Raw genomic sequence first — 20,320 nt, forward strand, 5'->3', positions numbered from 1 at the left:
TCTTAAAGTTCAAAGCAAATACAAAATTGTCAATATTCAACCATTCTTCACCTACAAAATTGGTGCCAATATCTGGCTATTTTTGATGTCCAAAAGCAGGAATTTCTTAAGATTCAATCTCCTACATTATGGTATACGTTCATTACTTGCAACAATATGACAATCGACATGATGGAGTAAAAGTATGTTAAGAATGCTGTGGAAATACTCTGCTTAGGTATAAATTACTAACAGGTTCTATGGTGTCTGCAAAAAAAAAAAAACTGATTTATAGGTGTTTTGTTGTTCCCATTGTTGCTTACATCTGATTTGAAATAAGAGAGTAATTCCATATACTATTTTCAAAGTGTTTTTTCCCCCAAATATCCTTTTTGTGATGCTCTATGATCACTGTGGGACTAATTTAAAAGGATATTGTGTTACTTTGTGTCTAGTTCTCATCTTTTTATTCTTATCTTCTACCAGTCATACTACAGTACAAGGTGGATGGGGAGAAATAGGTCTGAGGGGATGGATCAGACACGTTTTATTGTTCTATCCTTAACCACAAAGGACGGCAAGAATGGGACTAGGGGCACAAGTCCAGGGAGGCAGAGAACAATCAGGCAGAGGAATGCAAGGCTATTCGTCTCTGACCCAGGTCTCCTGGGCATCCTCTGGATGGTCTAGCCAGCTAGTCTAGGGAATAGGGGGTGGCCGATTCCATGAAGGCATCACAGCTGTAATCAAGGACACTGAGCTGGTAAAAAAAAAAAAAAAAAAAAAAACAGAAGGAGGGACACCTAGTTGGTTGTTGCATTTGGATTAACATCTCTGAAAGTCATTGCTGGGGCCAGGTAGTATTGACCAGATGGATTTGCAGTAGCTCATGATGCAAGCAGATTCACAGTCATTGTCAAGGAAACCCTGCATTTCACCTAGACTATTTCACCAGCCATGAACCAAAATGTAGATGGAACAACACTAACATTTCTCTTCCTCACCAGTAAAATAAATTGCACATCAACCTACTAGTCATTTTGTGCATATATCTGTGTGTGTGTGTGTATAATCTGGGTGTATAATATATATTATACATCACATTACCTATATTATATGTAATGTGATATATAATAAGTCCATGTTGTGTATATATATTTTATGTGTTTATAACATATTATGTATACATATTGTTTGAATGTTTGAAGAGAAATTCAGTACATTTCTCTCTATACTATATAGTATATATTCACACATTTTATATGTAAATATATAAAATGTATTTGAATAAGATATGCCACATATATAAATACTACATATGTCTTCTGTATGAAGAGATATCACACAATGACCGTAGCATATATTATGAGCTTCAGTTGTGCACACTGATTTTATATAGTGCATGCGCACACACACACACAGAGAATATAAATACTTTATCTTTAAACACAAAACAGCTATTAATTTCCTGAACTCTTATTTGCAGCTCTTGAGTGAAGGAAATCATTTCTCAGATTAAAAGTCAATGCTGTGATTAGAATTACCAAAATGCGACAAGCCTCTAGTAGAAAGAGTTTAGCTGTATGTATTCGCCCTGATGTGAGCATCTGTCTTAGCTTAAGCAAAGTACACCTTTACTCTCATTCTTAACTGTGAGACAAAACAGGCTGTGATAAACCAAACAACTCAGCATAGAAAGTAAATGTTTATAACAGTAAAAGTGTAAATGTAACCCAATTAATGAACTTCTCTCTAAAAACAAATGTTACTCAAGCCAGACACATACACACTTTAAATTTCTTTAAAAAAAAAAACCATGAATTTATGTGGATGTCATGGAAGGAAAAGCTTTTTATAAACATGAGCTACTTAGTGGAGCTTGTCTAAGAATAAAATATGTTTTAAGCAGATTTTGCTCATGCATTCATTATACTCTATGGATTTTCTAGAAGAATGTAGTAATTTTATTTTCATATAGGAAATCTGGCACTGCCCAGGCATGCTATAAATGGCTTTATTATCTCCTGATATTAAATGTTTTCACATTGAAACTTAGAGCCATCCCATTTCCCCTCCCCATCTTCTCAGTTATTCCTTACTTGTAGGAACTCAGGATGAGGAAATCCTGCTAGGATTAAAGGATTAAAATGTGAGGAGAGCCCAAAGGCATTAGCCTCTGTGCTGTGGCTCTGTGTGCTGGAGAAGGCAGGAGGTTCTGGGCCTCAAGAAAAATCTGCCTTACAAAATCCCAGTGTACCAAGTAGATTGATTTGCCTATGATATTCATTGACAAAAAATAAAAATAAACAAATCACCCAGATTGCCTCTGATAGCAAAACCATTAAATACATTAAAAATATCATTGACTTTATGAATAACCTTCCAGAAGTGTATCTACTGGGTAAAGTTAGGTGAACACTACACTATTCATTTGTCAATTCCTGGGTCAGTGGATTGTAAACAATCCTGAAGGCTTCAGTCAGGTCCCAGAAAAGAGTCTGGGTAAGAGTGAGATTTTATTTAATTTGTGAGTATTCCTGAGACTCACTCTAAATGATTGGAGGATTTTCCACCATTAGTGTTATTTATCATCTGTGCTGTCTTTTCATTGCCTCCAAAATCTGAAAGGTAACTGCACAAAAAGATAGAAAATTCTTTGGAAAAGAATAAAACTGATTAGCCTAAACCCTTTAGTATTTGATTTTACTAGATGAAAATCCCAAAGTCTACTGCTAATAAAATTTAAATTGCATTCCTAGTACAAACTGTCTGAACACCAGTGAAGAGCTCTACTGTCCTTATCCCAGGGCCTGGCTAAAAGCCTGTGCTGCCACAAAGCAGTCACTCATGAATAATTAGAACTTGGACTGGTGTGTGTATGTCTTGACGCACACTGATAGACGTGTTCATATGCATTTAACTATACAGACATGCACTGAACCAAAACAGAAACAAACATCTTGAATGTGCTTTTCAAAGACTAACTGAATGCTTTCAAGTCTTCTTTACCTTCAGAATTTGATAGCATCAGTATGTGTAGTTTAACAGTTCCCTCTGGTAATTCTTCAGCTTTAAGTACAGTGACCAAAAGAGAGGAGGATCCCTGGGTGCTGGGAGGCAGCTGCTGAGAGAAGAAAGTGGAGAGGAACAGAATCTCCTCAAATCTTTCCTCCCTGCCTTTCCTTGGTTTCTACTGGCCCAGTTTCTGACATGGATATCAAAATGAAGCCCAGGGCTGGCTGCAGGAAACACTGTGAAGGAGTTAAGTCTCTGTGAGATCCTCTTACCTGTGATGTTCTCTGCCCTCCCTCCCCATCTCCCTTCTTTGTCCCACTCCCCTGAGTAAAGGGAAGTGGCTTCAATAGACAACTATTGCACAGGGGGTTGCATTTAAAAGAATCCCGTGAAGGTCAAACCAAAGGGAATTCAGCTGTGGTGACAGACAGAGCAGGCCTTCTTGGGGAACAGGGCATTCTTCAAGTCCTACAGCTTATGGAACATGTCTCCCTGGAGTCCAGGCCAGAGAACAGGAGCCCCACAGTTACCCCATTACGGTAACAGGCTAACCTCTTCAACACAAGTACCCAGCTGTGAATCAGGTCTGGTGCTAGCTAGGCACTCCAGGCTATTCTTCCCTGGGAGGCACTGGCAGCCATGTTGGTATGCCTTCCCCCCTTGACTGACTGAGCTTCAGTGAGGAGGCCCAGGTAAAGTGTTACCAGTTGTCCCTGAAATCCAAAGAGTTCTCTAAAGACAGTGCACAACTAGAATTTGGAGTTGAGGGTGTAGGCATCTGCTAGTGGGAAGGTGGGCTTGAGAAACAAGAGTCTGGCCTATCAGAAGTAATGGTGGGGGCCTCGGCACTGGGCCAGCAACCACTAGCAACAAAGGCTGAATGATCAGGTAAAACAGACTCTTTCTCAGGGCCTCCTCTTCTGGCCTCTCTAAGTCATGCAGGCACACCCCTGAGAAGAATGAAGGAGAAGCAGAGTTTCCAAAAGCCGCTATGAGTAAAATCTGAATCTTCTGGAACTGCCCCCAGAACCAAGAACATGTCATGCGCAAGGAAAGTGATCAGACTCAGAAGGACAAGGCATTTAAAATGCAGCAGCCATGTGGCTGAGTCCCTTTGCCGTTCACCTGATACTATCACAACACTGTTAATCAGTTATACTCCAATATGAACCAAAAAGTTGAAAAAAAATAAAGTCAGCTGATTAGGAGATTTCCTGATATAAACATCTTTGATATGATATGATATTCTTTTAATATTGTATTGAATTTTTGCTATAATATTAAAATTCTGTAGCAGTATTCAAAAAAATGCAGCAACAGAACTCAAGAGACACACTAAGAGCCTACTTCCACAGTCCTTGAGTTTGATTATTTTCATTCAGGACCCTCAAAAGTCTTACTCTTTTTACCTAATAGCTCTGTTAATTCAAAATCCTTTTCTCAATTAGCTTCTAAGATTATTCAATACCAAGGTAATAAAGGAATTCTTACTGTATTTTCCAACAAGAGTCAGGGTCAGATAATGTCATTATAAAACATACCCACTGTAAAAAGGGCTGCAAAACAGATTTAATTTAAATCCTACCATACCAGTAATTCTAATCCTGCTTTATGCATCTTTATTTTCTTACCACATTTAATGACTCAGCACCAAAGCCTTGTTTTAAAAATTCTTTTTCTTTCTAGAAAGAAAACACTTATACAATTCCATTTGCCTTTTCAATGAAACTCTAAAGTGTGTTTTCCTATCAGAACTTATTCTCCCTGGCCCCAGATGAAATGGTCAGTACTGTTTCCCCAGGGGGCAGGTGCCTCAGAGGTACTTTCTTTACCCTCATTTCAAGGGATCAGTTATTTTAATCAAAGGTTGGCTGATCCTTCCGGAGAACCCAGTGGAAACAAACTTAATAAACAGTTTTCCCTCTTAAGACTAGATGTTAACTATCTAAAACATAATTAAAAACAGTATGCCAGTCAACAAGTGGACTTTTTACTTCTTGTCTAGGGAGTTTAGGTGTCTTCACTTTAATAGGGGTCATGGTGCTAGTTATCAAATTGACAGTCTTGACCTGACCTCTAAAAGTGGCTGTAAAATGATGCCCAGTAAATTAAGATAAATGCCAAATTCCTCTGAGGAAACAGGCCTATATCATGGCTGTGAAATGGGTGTGTGGGTTTGAGGCCAAGACTTCACAATCAGTATATAAATACCAGCCTGGGCACGAGGGCAGACGAGCGCTCAGTTATTGTACACACAAGAGCACAGTGACTCACTTCACTCAGCATTACGCTTGGCTGGAGATTTTAAATTCCTTTTTAAAAACAAGACGATTGTACCACAGGGTACAGATTTTATTATCCTCAATAATGGGATTGAATATGCCAAGGCAGAGAAGCAGAAAATGAGATCTGCAGATCCCAGTGCCAAGACAGGGGTGAGAGAAAGCCACAACAGGTCACTTGTGGGAGGGGGGGCGGGTTTCAATGTTACGGTGGCCTAGAAACCCAGGGAAGCCCCTCTGGGAAATGTCTGGCCCCCACCAAGAGAGATGAGAGAAGTTAAACTAGATCTAGTTGCAGGCATTAAGTCAAACAGGAGCACTCACTGTAAGTCTGCTGTTGCAGGGTTACTGGAATACTAACCAAGGAGGAAGGGCATTAAGTAGTTCAGGAGAGAGTTTACTGATCCGGCCCTGGCCCTCAGAGGCCATTGCCAAGTAATGTAAAGAAGCCAGCAGTCGCCACTAGCTTGAGACATCATCCAACCCAAATGGATTGGACAGGTCCCCGAAGACCAGAGACAAGCCATAAACCTTCAACCTGAATTCATTATCCACTGCAGGGAGAGTTCCTGTGAATCTTGTTCCTTCTTCCATCCTTCCTGTTCACACAAACTTGTCCCTACTTATTTTGTTCCCCTCTGTTTCTCAGATTTATTGCATCCTGCACTGATTCTTGGAGAAGAAGGAAAAAAAAAAAAAAAGAGGCTGTGATTTAGTTCCTGTCAAGGCTCAGATTAAATACAGCGCTTCTTTCTCCCTAAAGCCTTCCACTTGGCCAAACTTAAATGAGGTGATGAGACACTAACTCAGACCCCCTGCCCACTGCCTTCCGCTGTGCTAACCTCCAGCCTTGTGGGGATGACAAGCTAAATGCTGAGTGGCCAGGCATCCTCTCTGGAGTGTTGACCAACCAAATACTCTGAAAACTGCAACCAGAGTCCTAAACCATCAATGTGCATAAGCCCCAAGAGACACAGGTGCAAGTCTACTCAGATCTCTTAGGCAAAAGTCCACCCAGCTTTCTTCAGCCAGAAGGAAGCATGAAGGTCTTAGCTCCTCTATCTGCCCTCTCTCCCTTAACATGTCTGACTCACCAAAACACAAGTCTGGTCTCCACAGGAGAAAGCACTGACATTGACCTGTCACCGCTAGGATGGGTTACGTGTCCTTTGACCCAGTTGTTCCCCAGGACCAAGTCGGTTCCCCTCTTTAGAGACCTTAGTATTTTAAACTTTTGATCTGGTCTTTTTCTGCCCCCTCAGGTCATGGATTATATGGGACTTTTGAAATGTTATCCTCCTGGAGGAAAACTAGAGAAGACCAACATGTTAAAGAGAGAACTGCAGCAGTCTATGCAGACTCCATGCTCTCCTTTTCTCTCACCACTGCCATGTACCTGGTCACCTTCGGCATAGGGGCCAGCCCTTTCACGAACATTGAGGCAGCCAGGATTTTCTGCTGCAATTCTTGTATCGCAATTTTCTTCAACTACCTCTATGTACTCTCGTTTTATGGTTCCAGCCTGGTATTCACTGGCTACATAGAAAACAATTACCAGCATAGTATCTTCTGTAGGAAAGTCCCAAAGCCTGAGGCATTGCAGGAGAAGCCGGCATGGTACAGGTTTCTCCTAACGGCCAGATTCAGCGAGGACACTGCAGACGGTGAGGAAGCGAACACTTACGAGAGTCACCTATTGGTATGTTTCCTCAAACGCTATTACTGTGACTGGATAACCAACACCTATGTCAAGCCTTTTGTAGTTCTATTTTACCTTATTTATATTTCCTTTGCCTTAATGGGCTATCTGCAGGTCAGTGAAGGGTCAGACCTTAGTAACATCGTAGCGACGGCGACACAAACCATTGAGTACACTACTGCCCAGCAAAAGTACTTTAGCAACTACAGTCCGGTGATTGGATTTTACATATACGAGTCTATAGAATACTGGAACACTAGTGTCCAAGAAGACGTGCTAGAATACACCAAGGGGTTTGTGCGAATATCCTGGTTTGAGAGCTACTTAAATTACCTTCGGAAACTCAATGTGTCCACTGGCTTGCCTAAGAAAAACTTCACAGACATGTTGAGAAATTCCTTCCTGAAAGCCCCCCAATTTTCCCATTTTCAAGAGGACATAATCTTCTCTAAAAAGTATAATGATGAGGTTGACGTAGTGGCCTCCAGAATGTTCTTGGTGGCCAAGACCATGGAAACGAACAGAGAAGAACTCTATGATCTCCTGGAGACCCTGAGGAGACTTTCTGTCACCTCCAAGGTGAAGTTCATTGTCTTCAACCCGTCCTTCGTGTACATGGATCGATACGCCTCCTCCCTGGGAGCCCCCCTGCACAACTCCTGCATCAGTGCTTTGTTCCTGCTCTTCTTCTCGGCATTCCTGGTGGCAGACTCTCTGATTAACGTCTGGCTCACTCTAACGGTTGTGTCCGTGGAGTTTGGAGTTATAGGTTTCATGACATTATGGAAAGTGCAACTGGACTGCATTTCCGTGCTATGCTTAATATATGGAATTAACTACACAATTGACAACTGTGCTCCACTCTTATCCACCTTTGTTCTGGGCAAGGATTTCACAAGAACGAAGTGGGTAAAAAATGCCCTGGAAGTGCATGGGGTAGCGATTTTACAGAGTTACCTCTGCTATCTTGTTGGTCTGATTCCTCTTGCAGCTGTGCCTTCAAATCTGACCTGTACACTGTTCAGGTGCTTGTTTTTAATAGCGTTGGTCACCTTCTTTCACTGCTTTGCCATTTTACCTGTGATACTGACTTTCCTGCCACCCTCTAAGAAAAAAAGGAAAGAGAAGAAAAATCCTGAAAATCGGGAGGAAATTGAGTGTGTCGAAATGGTGGATATCGATAGCACCCGAGTGGTTGACCAGATTACAACAGTGTGAGGGCATCTGCCTGTTACAGTTTCACCCTAGGTCTTATCAAGAGCAAAGGGATGATGTTCATGGAAACACATTTAAAGTTGTTTTTTGGTTTTTAAGGATAAGAAACAGGCATTGCCAAAAACAGTAAAGGACTAGGGGAAATGGGGAAATTGTCAACCTTTAAAACAAAAGGTTGTCATCAGAGAAAATTTACTTACACACACACACACGCACACACCCTAGGAGACTCATAGTCTCTTAAACTAAGATTGAATAAGAGAAAGCTTATTAGCAAGCAGAATCCTATTTTATTCACACTGCAGATGTTGCTGGTATGGTGACAAAACCCTTCTGATTGAAAGGTCAGCTGCCAAGGCAGAAATAGCTTTGAGCACTGTTCAAACAATAAGGCTTCCAGAACTTTTGCAAAGCAGTAGCTCCAAGCAGGGTCTATGGTTTAAGGTCTTCACCATCTCATCTAGCTCCCCAACACCCCAAGGAGATGCTTGTAAAAGTTCTGGCCAGAAAAAGCAGCCAGAACCTCAGAAACTGACACGCGGTGGAATGGCCATCACCTATGGGCTGAAACTGAGTCACCTCTAAAGTCACCTGGGTGAGGCAGTTTTCTTGTCGAGAGTTAATTTATCATACCCCACACACACCCACCATCAATATACTTTTAATGTTTGTATGATTTGGTTAATATACCTTTAAACCAGTGACAGCTTCAGTAATGCAAAGTTAAGGCCAGTCTATTTTGGAATATTTTGTCACTTGTCACCAAATGGATCTGCAATAGTAATTGCAGCTTTTGGCAGGAGGCTCTGAGTACCCAGAACCACAGAGCCAAACCCAAATACCTGGCATGATGGAGAAAAAGCAGGTGTCTAAATGCACCCAGAGACAGTGTTTCCATTTTAACAACAAAAAATGGCCAGCTGGTACAGCTGTTTGTGGTTTGGCCCTACATGCATTTTTGCATGGATGCCCAGAAACAACATCTGCCCACGCATAGCTGAGGAAGGAAAAGTTATCGGCCACAGCTTGCCACTTGTAGTGCCAGTCCACCTTTGCTCAGGAGACCTGCCTGCTCAGAGACGCAGAGAAGAAAAGTCCTGAAACTGTGTAAGTCCTGAAACTGAGAACTTCAGGCAAAGACACAAAGGGCTGAAAATGACAAAAATGGAACTGATGGGAAGATGTAATCACCAATATAAATCTATCAATGATGACAGTCAAGCTTTCCTGCTCACCCGGCTGCACTTTAATCCTCCTGGCCCCCCTACACCTTCGTTGGTGCCCCCTCTCCTTCCGTGCACGGCCTTTCTGTACATTATCAAGCCTAGATGTTTATACTGTGGGCTTGCAGTATCTACAGGATCTAAACAGAAATGGTTTGATCTGAAGAGGCTGTGTATGTCACCCCAGATCCCTGCATTTCTTTCAGTCTATAAAAATGAAGCTAAAACCTGGTCACACTTGAGGCAAATGTCTACAGTATTTTTCCCTTTTAGAGACGTAGCTTATTTAGACATCTGTAGTGATAAGCATTTCCCCAAAGCACCTTGCCTTTCTGGACCTTAGCGGACGTACTGTGCAACTTCCCCATCCCTGCAGAGGAGGAAACTGAGACCTAGGAGAATAAAGCGACTCACCCAGGGTCACACCACTGGAGGGTTTCCATCATTTCAGCATGCCTAAGACAGGGCAGGCCAATTTTAGATCTTCTCATAAGAGGGCTATTACTCCCTTCAAAGTACATTTCCAAGGAAGAAACATAGGACTTACTGGCCACAAGGCAGACTTTTTTTTTTTTAATGTCTGGGTAATGTTTGGGATTTAGGTTTACCATTGTCTTTCCAGACAGCAAAAATGCCCAAATGATTCAGATGTAACTACACCAAGTGCAAACCTGTGCTTTCTATTTCATGTACTGTTGTTCACACAGTTCTAAATATATGTGCAGGGGATCATAGCTAGTGCATTACACACTTGTTCAATCTCTCCTGCAAACACACTAAGTGATCATACCAACGTGTTATGCACTCAACTAGAAGATAATGAGCTTTAATCTAAGGACAAATGCAATCCTCGAGAAAGGGCAAGTTCTCATAATAGATCTGCGATCAATTCTCTCTCCAAGGGGCCTGCAACTAGGCAGTTACTGATAAAACACAGCTGAAGAGGGGATTGGTTTTATTCCTAAATCATATGTTGCTAAGTCATTTTCTGAAAAATGTGTTCTAAATCAGCCATTGATTTAGTGTTGGCCACGTGGAGTACCTTGAGTTACAGTGACTCCATAAAATTGATACAACACACACACCAATTAAGTGGATTTTGTTGAGAATTCAAGCATTCAATTGGGTCAACCAGAATGACTTAGTGTGGAACTTTATTTTATGACAGATAGTAGTTTTCCAACTTGACTGGGTCTCTGTATACCTTGGGATATTGTATTTTTAAATGAAGGGCATTTTAAAACTTGTCAACTTCTCTTTTCAGCACTTGAAATCAAAGCTTATGGAATTCTGACTGTGAAAAGAATGAATTATTTTTACTGGGGGACTCTGCATGCCAAGATTTACTACTTATTATTTATTGTGAGATCATTATTATTTATTTGTTAATATTGATTATTAATAATTGTTCTAATAACATTGGTTTAGCCCCACCATGGATAAGACATTTTAGAAATAGCTCAGAATCACATCTCCTGCAAATTTAAGTCCTTACTTCATGAAGTTTTACTTTTACAATTGCTATCAAGAGGGAGGGAACGATCCTAGCAAACACTTGCAAAAGTTTTCTTTTTCAATTAATTCCAACCAAGACATTAATGTTCACTTTACCAAAGAAACTGATTTGGTTGGTTTTGAGTTGCTATTTATTGTTTGTTTACCAAAGAAAATATTCCATCCATCAGAAATATTTCTCCTGCTCAACTAAAGAAAAAAACTGATACTTGGGCTTTCTTGGCCAACCATAAGGAAAAAAAGAAAAATCAGGGTAAGGGTGATATTCTTTCAATGAGTGAAACAGCAGAAGGTGTAAACTCACAAGAAACTTGGGGTTTGCAAGAAAGAAAATAATACTTGAAATAGGGCGTTATTGTTAGTCCTATAGCAATGGCCCAGCAAACAGCATGAGGGCTCCTCAGGCTAAAAAGAGTATGTCTGTTCCACAGGAAAAAAAAAATAAGATAAATGCCAATGCAACTCCTTCTCCACTGTTCCAGCTCATAAGTTTTGTTTTGGGTTTTGGGGTTTGGGGATTTTAAGGTTTGGGGGGGTTGTTTTGCTTTGGCTGTGATGTTTGTATTAGCTTGTTTTCCTCCTGCCTGTCCTACCATTTTTATTCCCTCAATTTTCAGGCAGAAGTGAGATAATCCCATCTGATGCCATCCTCCATGGCTACAGTTACTTATGCAATATGCTGCTCTGAACAAGGCCCTTGATAACTCTTTTGTTTTAACTAACCACCACCCAATTGTTCTAAGTGGCATTCTGGGACCATGACATCACTTTCCTCCAGCCCCAGCAATGAAGCGTGGCTGTGTCTATCTCAAGAACGGGTGGACTGGGCAGCCGCCCTGGGGGGTGTGGTGTGAGGCAGAGCCTCTTGGACACAAATGATATCCTCCTCCAAATGGCTTTTTATTCCTTCGGATCCTATTAAAGCAGCCCTGCAGCTTATAGTAGTGTTTGATTTCTGTGAATCTGTTTTCTCATTTGTAAAATGGCGATAATACAGTAACTATCTTTCAATACATCAAATACTTACTGAGTGCCTAATATCACCCAGGTACTGTTCTGGAGACTGTGGACAGCAGTGAACTAATGAGACTGTTAAAAAATCTGCCCTCGAGAGTGTACATTTGAGTGATGTTGCGGATTTACTGAAAGGATTAAATGAGAAGGTGTTCAGAAAGCACTTGTGGCAAGGCCTCGTGTAAAGAAGGAACTCAAGACATTATTATTTGTAATTTGTCCATCCCACACAGTAGCACTTGAGTTCAGGATGTAAAGCTACAGAGAAGCAGATTTCTGTAGGCTTGAGCCCAGGATTAGGGCTATATAAAAATGCAATGAATTGTCCTGGTCATTTTAAGACATTCAAAATTTGGCTAGATCATCACTTAGTGGGGCGAGTGGGAAGGGGGCACAGGCTCTAGATGGTGGAGTTGGGTGGTAATCCTTGAAAGAAAGAGGCACAGGCAGTCCGGGATGGAGTTGGGGGCGGCACATATTTCATTACTGTGCCTGGCTTGTCTGAAGACACTCCTTTACGGTAATTTGCTTTTGAGTCTTAGCTACATAAAAAGCATCAGGTATTTGAAGACAAAGTTCCTATTTTCCACACGGAAGGAAAACATTAAATTAGTACTACTGGATTCTCTGGCAAAGAACTGAGAATTGCTTCAGCCAACACATTGCAGAGTTCCTCCCTGTGGTGGTTACAACTGTTTATTTCTGTTTCATGCCAGTCCAGGAAAAAGCAAAGAGGAAAGTGAATGAGCTAAAATCCATTCACCTGAATAGGCAGTTGTCAGGATGTCCTCCCCAGCCTGTTTCTCACCTGCCCCACTGCTGCCCAGGTGATGTGTTTGAAGCCCTCTTTGATATCTGTGAGGGTGCCATGCAAGGAAGACGAAGTGAAGGAGCAGAGAGCTCTGGCCTGTGTGTCGATTTTCAGGTTAGATTAAAATTAGCATGGCAAAGGTTTGGAGGAGTTGATCTGGAGAAAGAAGGCTTCTTTGCAAAGTACAAAAAAAGCAATGTCCACCAAGGAGGCAACCAATGAAGGGCCCTTGGTGGATGGAATGCTGTTGCTGTGAGATGCACCAGCCTCTCCTCCCTCCAAAATGTTGACATGAGATGAACCTTTGGAGAGAATCAAGCTTAGTCTCCTGTTTCTCACTTAAGAAAATGGAAAGCTGGAGAAGTGAAATGACATGCACAGAGCTAGTTAGAAGCAGATACAGGGCTGTGACTGCAGTCTCCTAGTTCCTAGCCTCACTCCTTTCTCCACTCTGCCACTTTACTGCCAAATTCTATATGTCTATATCATGGGGTCTTCACCTGGGGACATAGATGAGTTGGTGGGAGGGTGGACTCTGCACTCCCTAAAATTAAATTATATGCAAAAATGTGTGTATATGTTCCCTATGCGCATTTTCCTAAAGAGAGTTCATAGTTGTCATCAGATTTCAAAAGAGGTCTACGACCCAAAAAGAGTGAAGAACAACTGTCCTAAATTAATAAAGACCTCATTGGGGGTGTCATCCTGGTGTCCTCATTTTGGCTAATGGGCAATCAAGAATTTCTCAACCATCTTTTCTCCAAGGAGCCAGAACTGCTTCTAGGTATTGGTCTCTTCGTGCCCAGTGAAGTGCCTGTCACTACTCTTTTTTCCCCATTCATTCATTCATTTAATCTGCATACATTTTCCTTGTCCAATTCATGTTCCAGCACCAGTTAAACACTCCAGGGCAAGACAGGTAAAGGACCCCTCTGCATCATGCTTTCATTGGCAGAAAGAATACACGTGGACGTGAGAGAAGAGCTGAGCAACTTATTTCTGAGCTTTCTAGGTCTACACTTGTGGCAGCAGCATGCCACAGCCTTGAAGGGCTGCTCCCAAGTGATCCCTATTCAAGATAGGGAGAGAATGTGTCTCATTCATCTTGGAGATATTTGCAGTGAACAAACAGGAAATCATATCCATGGACATATGATTCCACTTAAGGACAGGTGTATGTGCAAATTGAAGCTCAGTTCTCTTGACTGTCAGCCATAAGTTAGATGTAGTGGCCGTTGATGGAGCAAGCTGAAGAATAAATGACTCTACTCGTACTGTTTGTTGTGCTTCTTCTGGAACGAGTTTAGGCACAGCAGAATGCAGCTGGGTTGTCCAAAGGGCCAGGCTGAGGGAACACTGCTTGGCCCTCCCTGAAGCAGAGAGGTGGCACTGGTGACATTTACACAGTCCTCTGTCCAGCCATGACGAGGGAAGTCTTCTGATGAGGGGGAAGAGTATGAGCCCCACTTTGTAGCATGTTATTTGAAGCCTGAAGGCTTTGCTCACTGAGATCTATAAAATGCTTTGTTTAATTCCTACAAAATGGCAAAGATTCAGCCCATTTCCATTACCAATTCCAGGTTCATCCTGGGGAAAACCCATAGGATTCTCTTTGGCAAAACAATGTATTTAATTTCCAGGGTGAAACTTCAACATGTTTGGCGCAGATTTTCATATCTTTATTCTTCAAATTAACATTCTGCCAAAATTTCCTTTGTCCACTTCTACAATCACCAAGGCAGATTCCTCCTGCCTCCCAGGACCACAGGTGACTGGCCAAAATTGGTAATGACCCATTAGCGCTGCCAGACACACACACACAGTGCATGTACACTCACAACCATAACACATGTACAAACATAAATGCAGAGATACATACCTGCACATGCACACTGCCTTTCACAACATACCTGACACATTTGAGGCACATTAAAATGCCTTAGCAGGCCCAGTCCTGTGGTTCTGTGGAGTCTGGCAAGCCAAAGGCTTCAGCTATCTTAGGAAACCATAAAAAAATACTATCTTCTCCTTTTACATGTTTCCTGTACATGAGCATGTCTGAGACCAGCCAGATAATACAGCTTAAAAAAAAAAAAAAAGAAACCCAAGGAAGTGAATGGTTCTTGGAATTTACAGAGTGCTAACTAACAACTTTCTAGTGGAAAACTGCATTTGATGGAAGTTTTCTAAGTCACAGATGAGAACAGCAGTAACCCAATACCATAGAGATCTCTCCCAAAGCCTGGAATTGTGAAAATCTATCTAGAATTTCTCCTTTGCAATTCAGATAAAAGGAGTGGAGAGGAAGGGAGAAGGACATATGGGGTGGTCAATCTGTTTTGGCACCTCGTAGCTTTAAGGAGGCGTGGGCATTTCCCATTTATCTATCATATTAGTTTAATGGGAATACCCGTGCCTTTCATCCACCTCAAGGAAAGCAGGTGTCACTCAGGAAAACCTAGTGATAAGAAAACTCAGTTGGGAGAAAAATCATACAAGTAACACACTATCCAAGACCAGAAACGTTTAGACGCCCCCCCCCCAGCCCCCACAAACACAAACACAGGGAGTGGACATTAAGAGAAGTTGGGGAGAGGAGCCCTAGCACAGTTCCTAAGATTTGGACAGAGTGTGGCAGGAAAAAAAGGTAATTATTATGAAACAGAAATGAATCAAATCTGTGTGCAGTGAATAAAATTATGAGCTGAGAATAATGGAGCTGTTCAGGAACCTCTATAACATAAAGATATGGAGCCTGAATCTATGCTTTTTAAATAAAAGGACCCCACATTTTCTTTTGAATTCTCGACTTATAATTTCTCCTTAGTAACTTGAGAACACACTCAGGTTCTATTTCTATTGTCTATGATTCCATAATTCAACCACCCACGGCTACATATTCACACTCCAGCTTAGCTGCTCTGAGCAGAGTTGTTGAATGCTAGGCCCAAACAAGGAAGATTTCAGCTTTGGTTTAATAATTCCTTGGCCAAATTTATCTCATTCCTCTAAACGCACAAATGTTTCAAAGCTATAAAAAGTGTGTCTAGATAGCCAATGCATTTCACTTTTTTAACATCAAAGATAACTCCTGCCAACAATTATTAACAATGAAATAGTCATAACAGCTAAATGTTCATTTAGCAGTCCAATTTCAGTGTGTGACAAGAGGAAAGAGTCTGTATCAAATATTTAGTGATGCTGGAAAAGATCCTCACCCTAGACATACAATAGTTTAGGCAGCAGAAGATGGTCCCTCTCTTATCGTCATCACTAATGAAAGAAGTTTCTGAAACTGCATATATTAGTCTGTAAAGTTTCGGGCTAAATCACAATGACTTTTAAAGTCAGATCCATATGCAACTGATCAAAAGATGACATCTTGTCAGTCAGATTAATCATTCCATGCAGCATTCAGAAGTCTTGTCTATTTCTCCAAAAGACCCCAGTGTTATATTGTTTCCCACTCTTTTAGCGGAGTTTCTTCACAATAGGAAAGTAGGTGATTCTGGAGGTAATAAAAAAATTTTTTAATATAAATTTATTTATTTTAATTGGAGGTTAATTACTTTAAACTAAAAAGGAATGTTCAAATCCTAAAGCATATAATTAGTTTATATTGGTCAGATCTGAGATAGATAAGCATCAGACCCTACAGAGAAAAATACCACAGTTGCACCCCGCACTTGACAGGGTGTGAGTCACACCACTTTGACCTATGACGGGCAACACCTGCTCAGGTGGAATGAATTGAAAACTTGCCCAGAAAAATTTCCCACAAAGAGTTACAACACTTGTCTACTGAGATTTAGTCAACTACACTGTTTACCTAAAGTCAAGACATTTCAAAGATGTTTAAAGAAAATCAGGAATAAAAAATGACTAGCTCCTTCAGGAAAAAAAATTGATGTCCTATATTCTGTACCACTTGAGTTTCTCTGACACCTAAAATATGTATTGACGTCATCCCACACCTACACAAAAACAAAATCAGCAGGGCAAACCATCCCACTGATGATTGGCAACCCCACAGTTCCTCTCCATCTGACCAGCTTTCACCAGAGGGCAATACTTCAGGCTTCCACATGGGATTTATAGGCTGCAGCAGCCCTGGGAACACTTAGCACACTAGCCCTGGGAAATGCCTCATGCCAAATACTTCGAGTCCTGAGTTGACTGCCCTTTCATATTAAAACCCCATCTTCCCATAAAGCATCCTGCTTTCAATCCTGTTATCAGATTCCCAGACTTCAAACTTCTTGCTTTCACTCAGATATCTAACCCTCTCACAGACACACCCCAAAGAGTGAAATGGCAATGGACCAGAGAAATGTCTTCAGTTTACTTGTTTTTTTTTTTTTTTTGCCTTTCTTTTCTTTTCTTAATTTGGATATATCTGAGCTTTTTAACAGCAGTTAGTATGCATTCTTTTTTGTTATTTTGTTTTTTCCAGATGAGCAATCAAAAAAGTTTCTATGACTTAATGTCTTATAGATACAGGTTTGGGTTTTTTGTTTGTTTAGCAGCAGATGTCTTTCTAGAAAACCTTGCATATGGTGCCTTCTTTGGCTTTAATGGTCACCATGTTACATTTCTGTCTCTGGAGAAAAAAAGAAAAACCCATTTACTGTCTTCAGTTTAATATATAAATACATATAAATAGGGGAATAAAATTGTTGCAGGAAGATTCCTATGCACCTACATGTCTGGGCATAAAAGAACTCAATAGAGGCCAAAGAAAACTACAGTTTTGGCTTCTTTATTCTGTAGAATCTTGATCTTCCACAGGCATTTAGAGCAGAGGAGGAAATGCTCTGTGTGTTAGTTATAGGTCAATAACCTGTATGGAGAGGAAATAGAAGAGCTTGAGAGGGGCGTGACAAAGCAGTATATAAGCATGCAATGTCCAGTCAGTTGTTGGAGGTGAGGGGGCTTTTAGTATATTTCACAGGGCTAACAATGGATGCATGATTTCCCTGTCACAAAGAAAGTTTGAATCCAAAATTATATATCACAGGTACCAAATTACAATACTGACCTTGTAAAAAATGTAACGGATTTGGTTGATTTCAAATTTTCTCTCAGTAGTTCTGAGCTGGGAATAGCGAAGAAGTTGCACTCATACTCCTGTCTGTTAAAGTCCTTATTTAGCCCATTTCCATGGAAACTGAAATCAGTTCTCTCTCACTGCCCCTCACCCTCTCTTTCCCTTCATTCCTCCCTCCCTCCCTCTCTCTCTCTCTCTCTCTCTCTCTCTCTCTCTCTCTCTCTCTCTCTCTCTCTCACACACACACACACACACACACACACACACACACACCCACACACACACACACGGGAAAAGCTACCTAGAGTTTGGTGGGTATCATGTGTGTGTGTGTGTGTAATTAAACATTCATAGGCTAATATCTGTGTGGACACTCTCTTATCTATCTCTCATCTGCGTTAACTTTCCAACCAATAGAAGAAAGGCCAGAATGGCTTCCTTCTTTAGAAGCCAACCTGAGCAGATAAAAATCTTGAGGTTCAGAAAACTAAGCATATCACAACAGGCCTTCACTAGCAAATCCTTGAAGAATTCCATTTCACAACTGCATGTTCAATTAATTTAGTTAAGTAACTTGGAAATATTTTGTGCTAGGAAGACATACATAAGAACTAAATTTAATCCCTTGGATTTCTGCCCACTTTGCTTTTACTCTCAAGTATCGACATTTCCCTAAAATAGCCCAGAAAGTAAGGACCACAAGAAAACAGAAAATGAATGAGCTCATTTTAATATTTCAACATATACTCAGTTAAGTTTCCATCCTAATGCAAATAATACGTGCACATTCCAGGCTTATGGAGATATTTAGTAAACGATTCTATCTTAGTCCAAATCTCCCTTGAAGACAGGCCAACACTCAAGCTGCTGCCTATAAAAGGGCACTGCTGAAACCTACAGAAAGGCTGGAAGAAGAATGAATACTGGCCCTCTCCATACTCCTGCAACGATGTCATCAGGCAAACTGGGTGCCTTCTATACATGGATAATTGTCTGATAGGGGGAGATATTTTACTTTCCATCTCTGTCCTTTTCTCCATAGGAAAAGATAAAATGGGTTTTATTTTTAAAGAATTTCACTTAAACCTGAGATTTTTGCTTTCAACCTCACTCACCATATTCTCCTTTGTGCTTCATGCTTGAATGAGTAGTCTGAAATAGGGCTGAGGGTGCTGACCATCTGTAATCAAAACCTGAGGGGAGTGGGCAATGATTTTAAAATGGAAAAGTCATTTTTGTAGAATAAAAAGATACTCAGGAGTAAGGGGTGGAAAACTATAATTTCTTGTCACCAAGGCATGACTCAAGATGCCAGCCCCTCCCCCGGCTTGGGAACCACTGTTATCTTCCCCAGGCTATTATGTAGAGATGATATTTCATCATCTACATGAAAATCTTCATTTCTGCAGAGAGCATCACTGATTCACAAGAATATAAAAACACAAATTCCCTTGAGTCATAGCACTTCAGTCGCCAAAACCAAGAGCATCCAATGAGAGGGAGCCCTAAAAGAATGTGTAATAAATTATTTATCACAACAGCTTGAACAGGATACAAGTGTGGAATCGGTAAGAATGTTGAGTCCCATGAACTGGAGGTCATCAAATGAAAGACCCCAGGCTGTAATATTGTCTGCATTTCTAAAAATTAAGAAATGTGAAGTTGTTGGCAAATGGGCCCACTTATTCTTTCACTTCAGTTGACCTTGTATTATAGAAAAATGACCAGAAGAAGAAGAAGAAACCCTGGAAGTAGTGCTAAATGTTGTTAACAGGCCTTGCCAATTGACCTCCCATGGTTAAAATGCGAATTTTAGAGGGAATCAGTACTCTTGAATAATTTTTATAAATATACATACTGAATCCAATGCTTAAACTTGAAATAACTGTAGTGTTGTAGTCTGAGATTTGTACCCCTGCATGCCTCTCATGAATGCAAAAAGAAAATTCTCCCCATTCCTAACTCTTTTACTGTTTTGGATGTTCCAGAAATAGCCCTAGACTTGAGCCAGTGTGGCTCGAATACTCCCCCAACAAACTTTTGCAAGTGTAAGCACTCAGGGGTTCCACTAAAGCTTCTGGATGAATTGTATCCTAAAAGTTATAGAATTATGCATCAACAGCTAAAGGACACAATTATAAGCTGAAATATTGTGACACACTGTGTAATGCCACACGATCAATGCAATGTTCAGTAAATGTATATCTTTTTGTCATTTTGTATTTATTTATACAGAATTAAAAATAAAGCACAGGACTAAAACCAAGGATGTGTGTGCGCCTTTTCCTTTATTTTGATGATAGCAAAGGAAAAACAACAAGCAACACTGCAAAAAGGTTTGGCCCTCACACAGTATTTAAAATAAGGATATGTCAAGCTGAACTGTTATTAATATGTGATGTGCCATCCAAAAAGCTTCTTATTCAGGTATGATAACTCAATAACTTTTCAGAATATGGGGCAAAAGTTCCTTCCATTCTGTTGGTGGCATAAAAATGAGGGGGATGAGTGTCTTAGGTT

At 40.7% G+C, this 20,320-nt stretch overlaps 1 protein-coding gene across 1 annotated transcript in view; it reads left to right on the plus strand.

Moving 5' to 3' along the window:
• The window catches only part of PTCHD1 (patched domain containing 1), a 63,778-nt gene extending 43,712 nt beyond the window's left edge, over positions 1 to 20,066 (plus strand). The window contains exon 3 of the mRNA XM_004021962.5: positions 6,539 to 20,066. Coding sequence (XP_004022011.3) covers positions 6,539 to 8,193 — 1,655 coding nt within the window. The 3' untranslated portion in view covers positions 8,194 to 20,066. The remainder of the gene's footprint in view (positions 1 to 6,538) is intronic.
• The last annotated feature ends 254 nt before the right edge of the window (positions 20,067 to 20,320 follow it).

The sequence above is a fragment of the Ovis aries genome, chromosome X (genome assembly GCF_016772045.2).
Source record: "Ovis aries strain OAR_USU_Benz2616 breed Rambouillet chromosome X, ARS-UI_Ramb_v3.0, whole genome shotgun sequence".
NCBI lineage: Eukaryota > Metazoa > Chordata > Mammalia > Artiodactyla > Bovidae > Ovis > Ovis aries.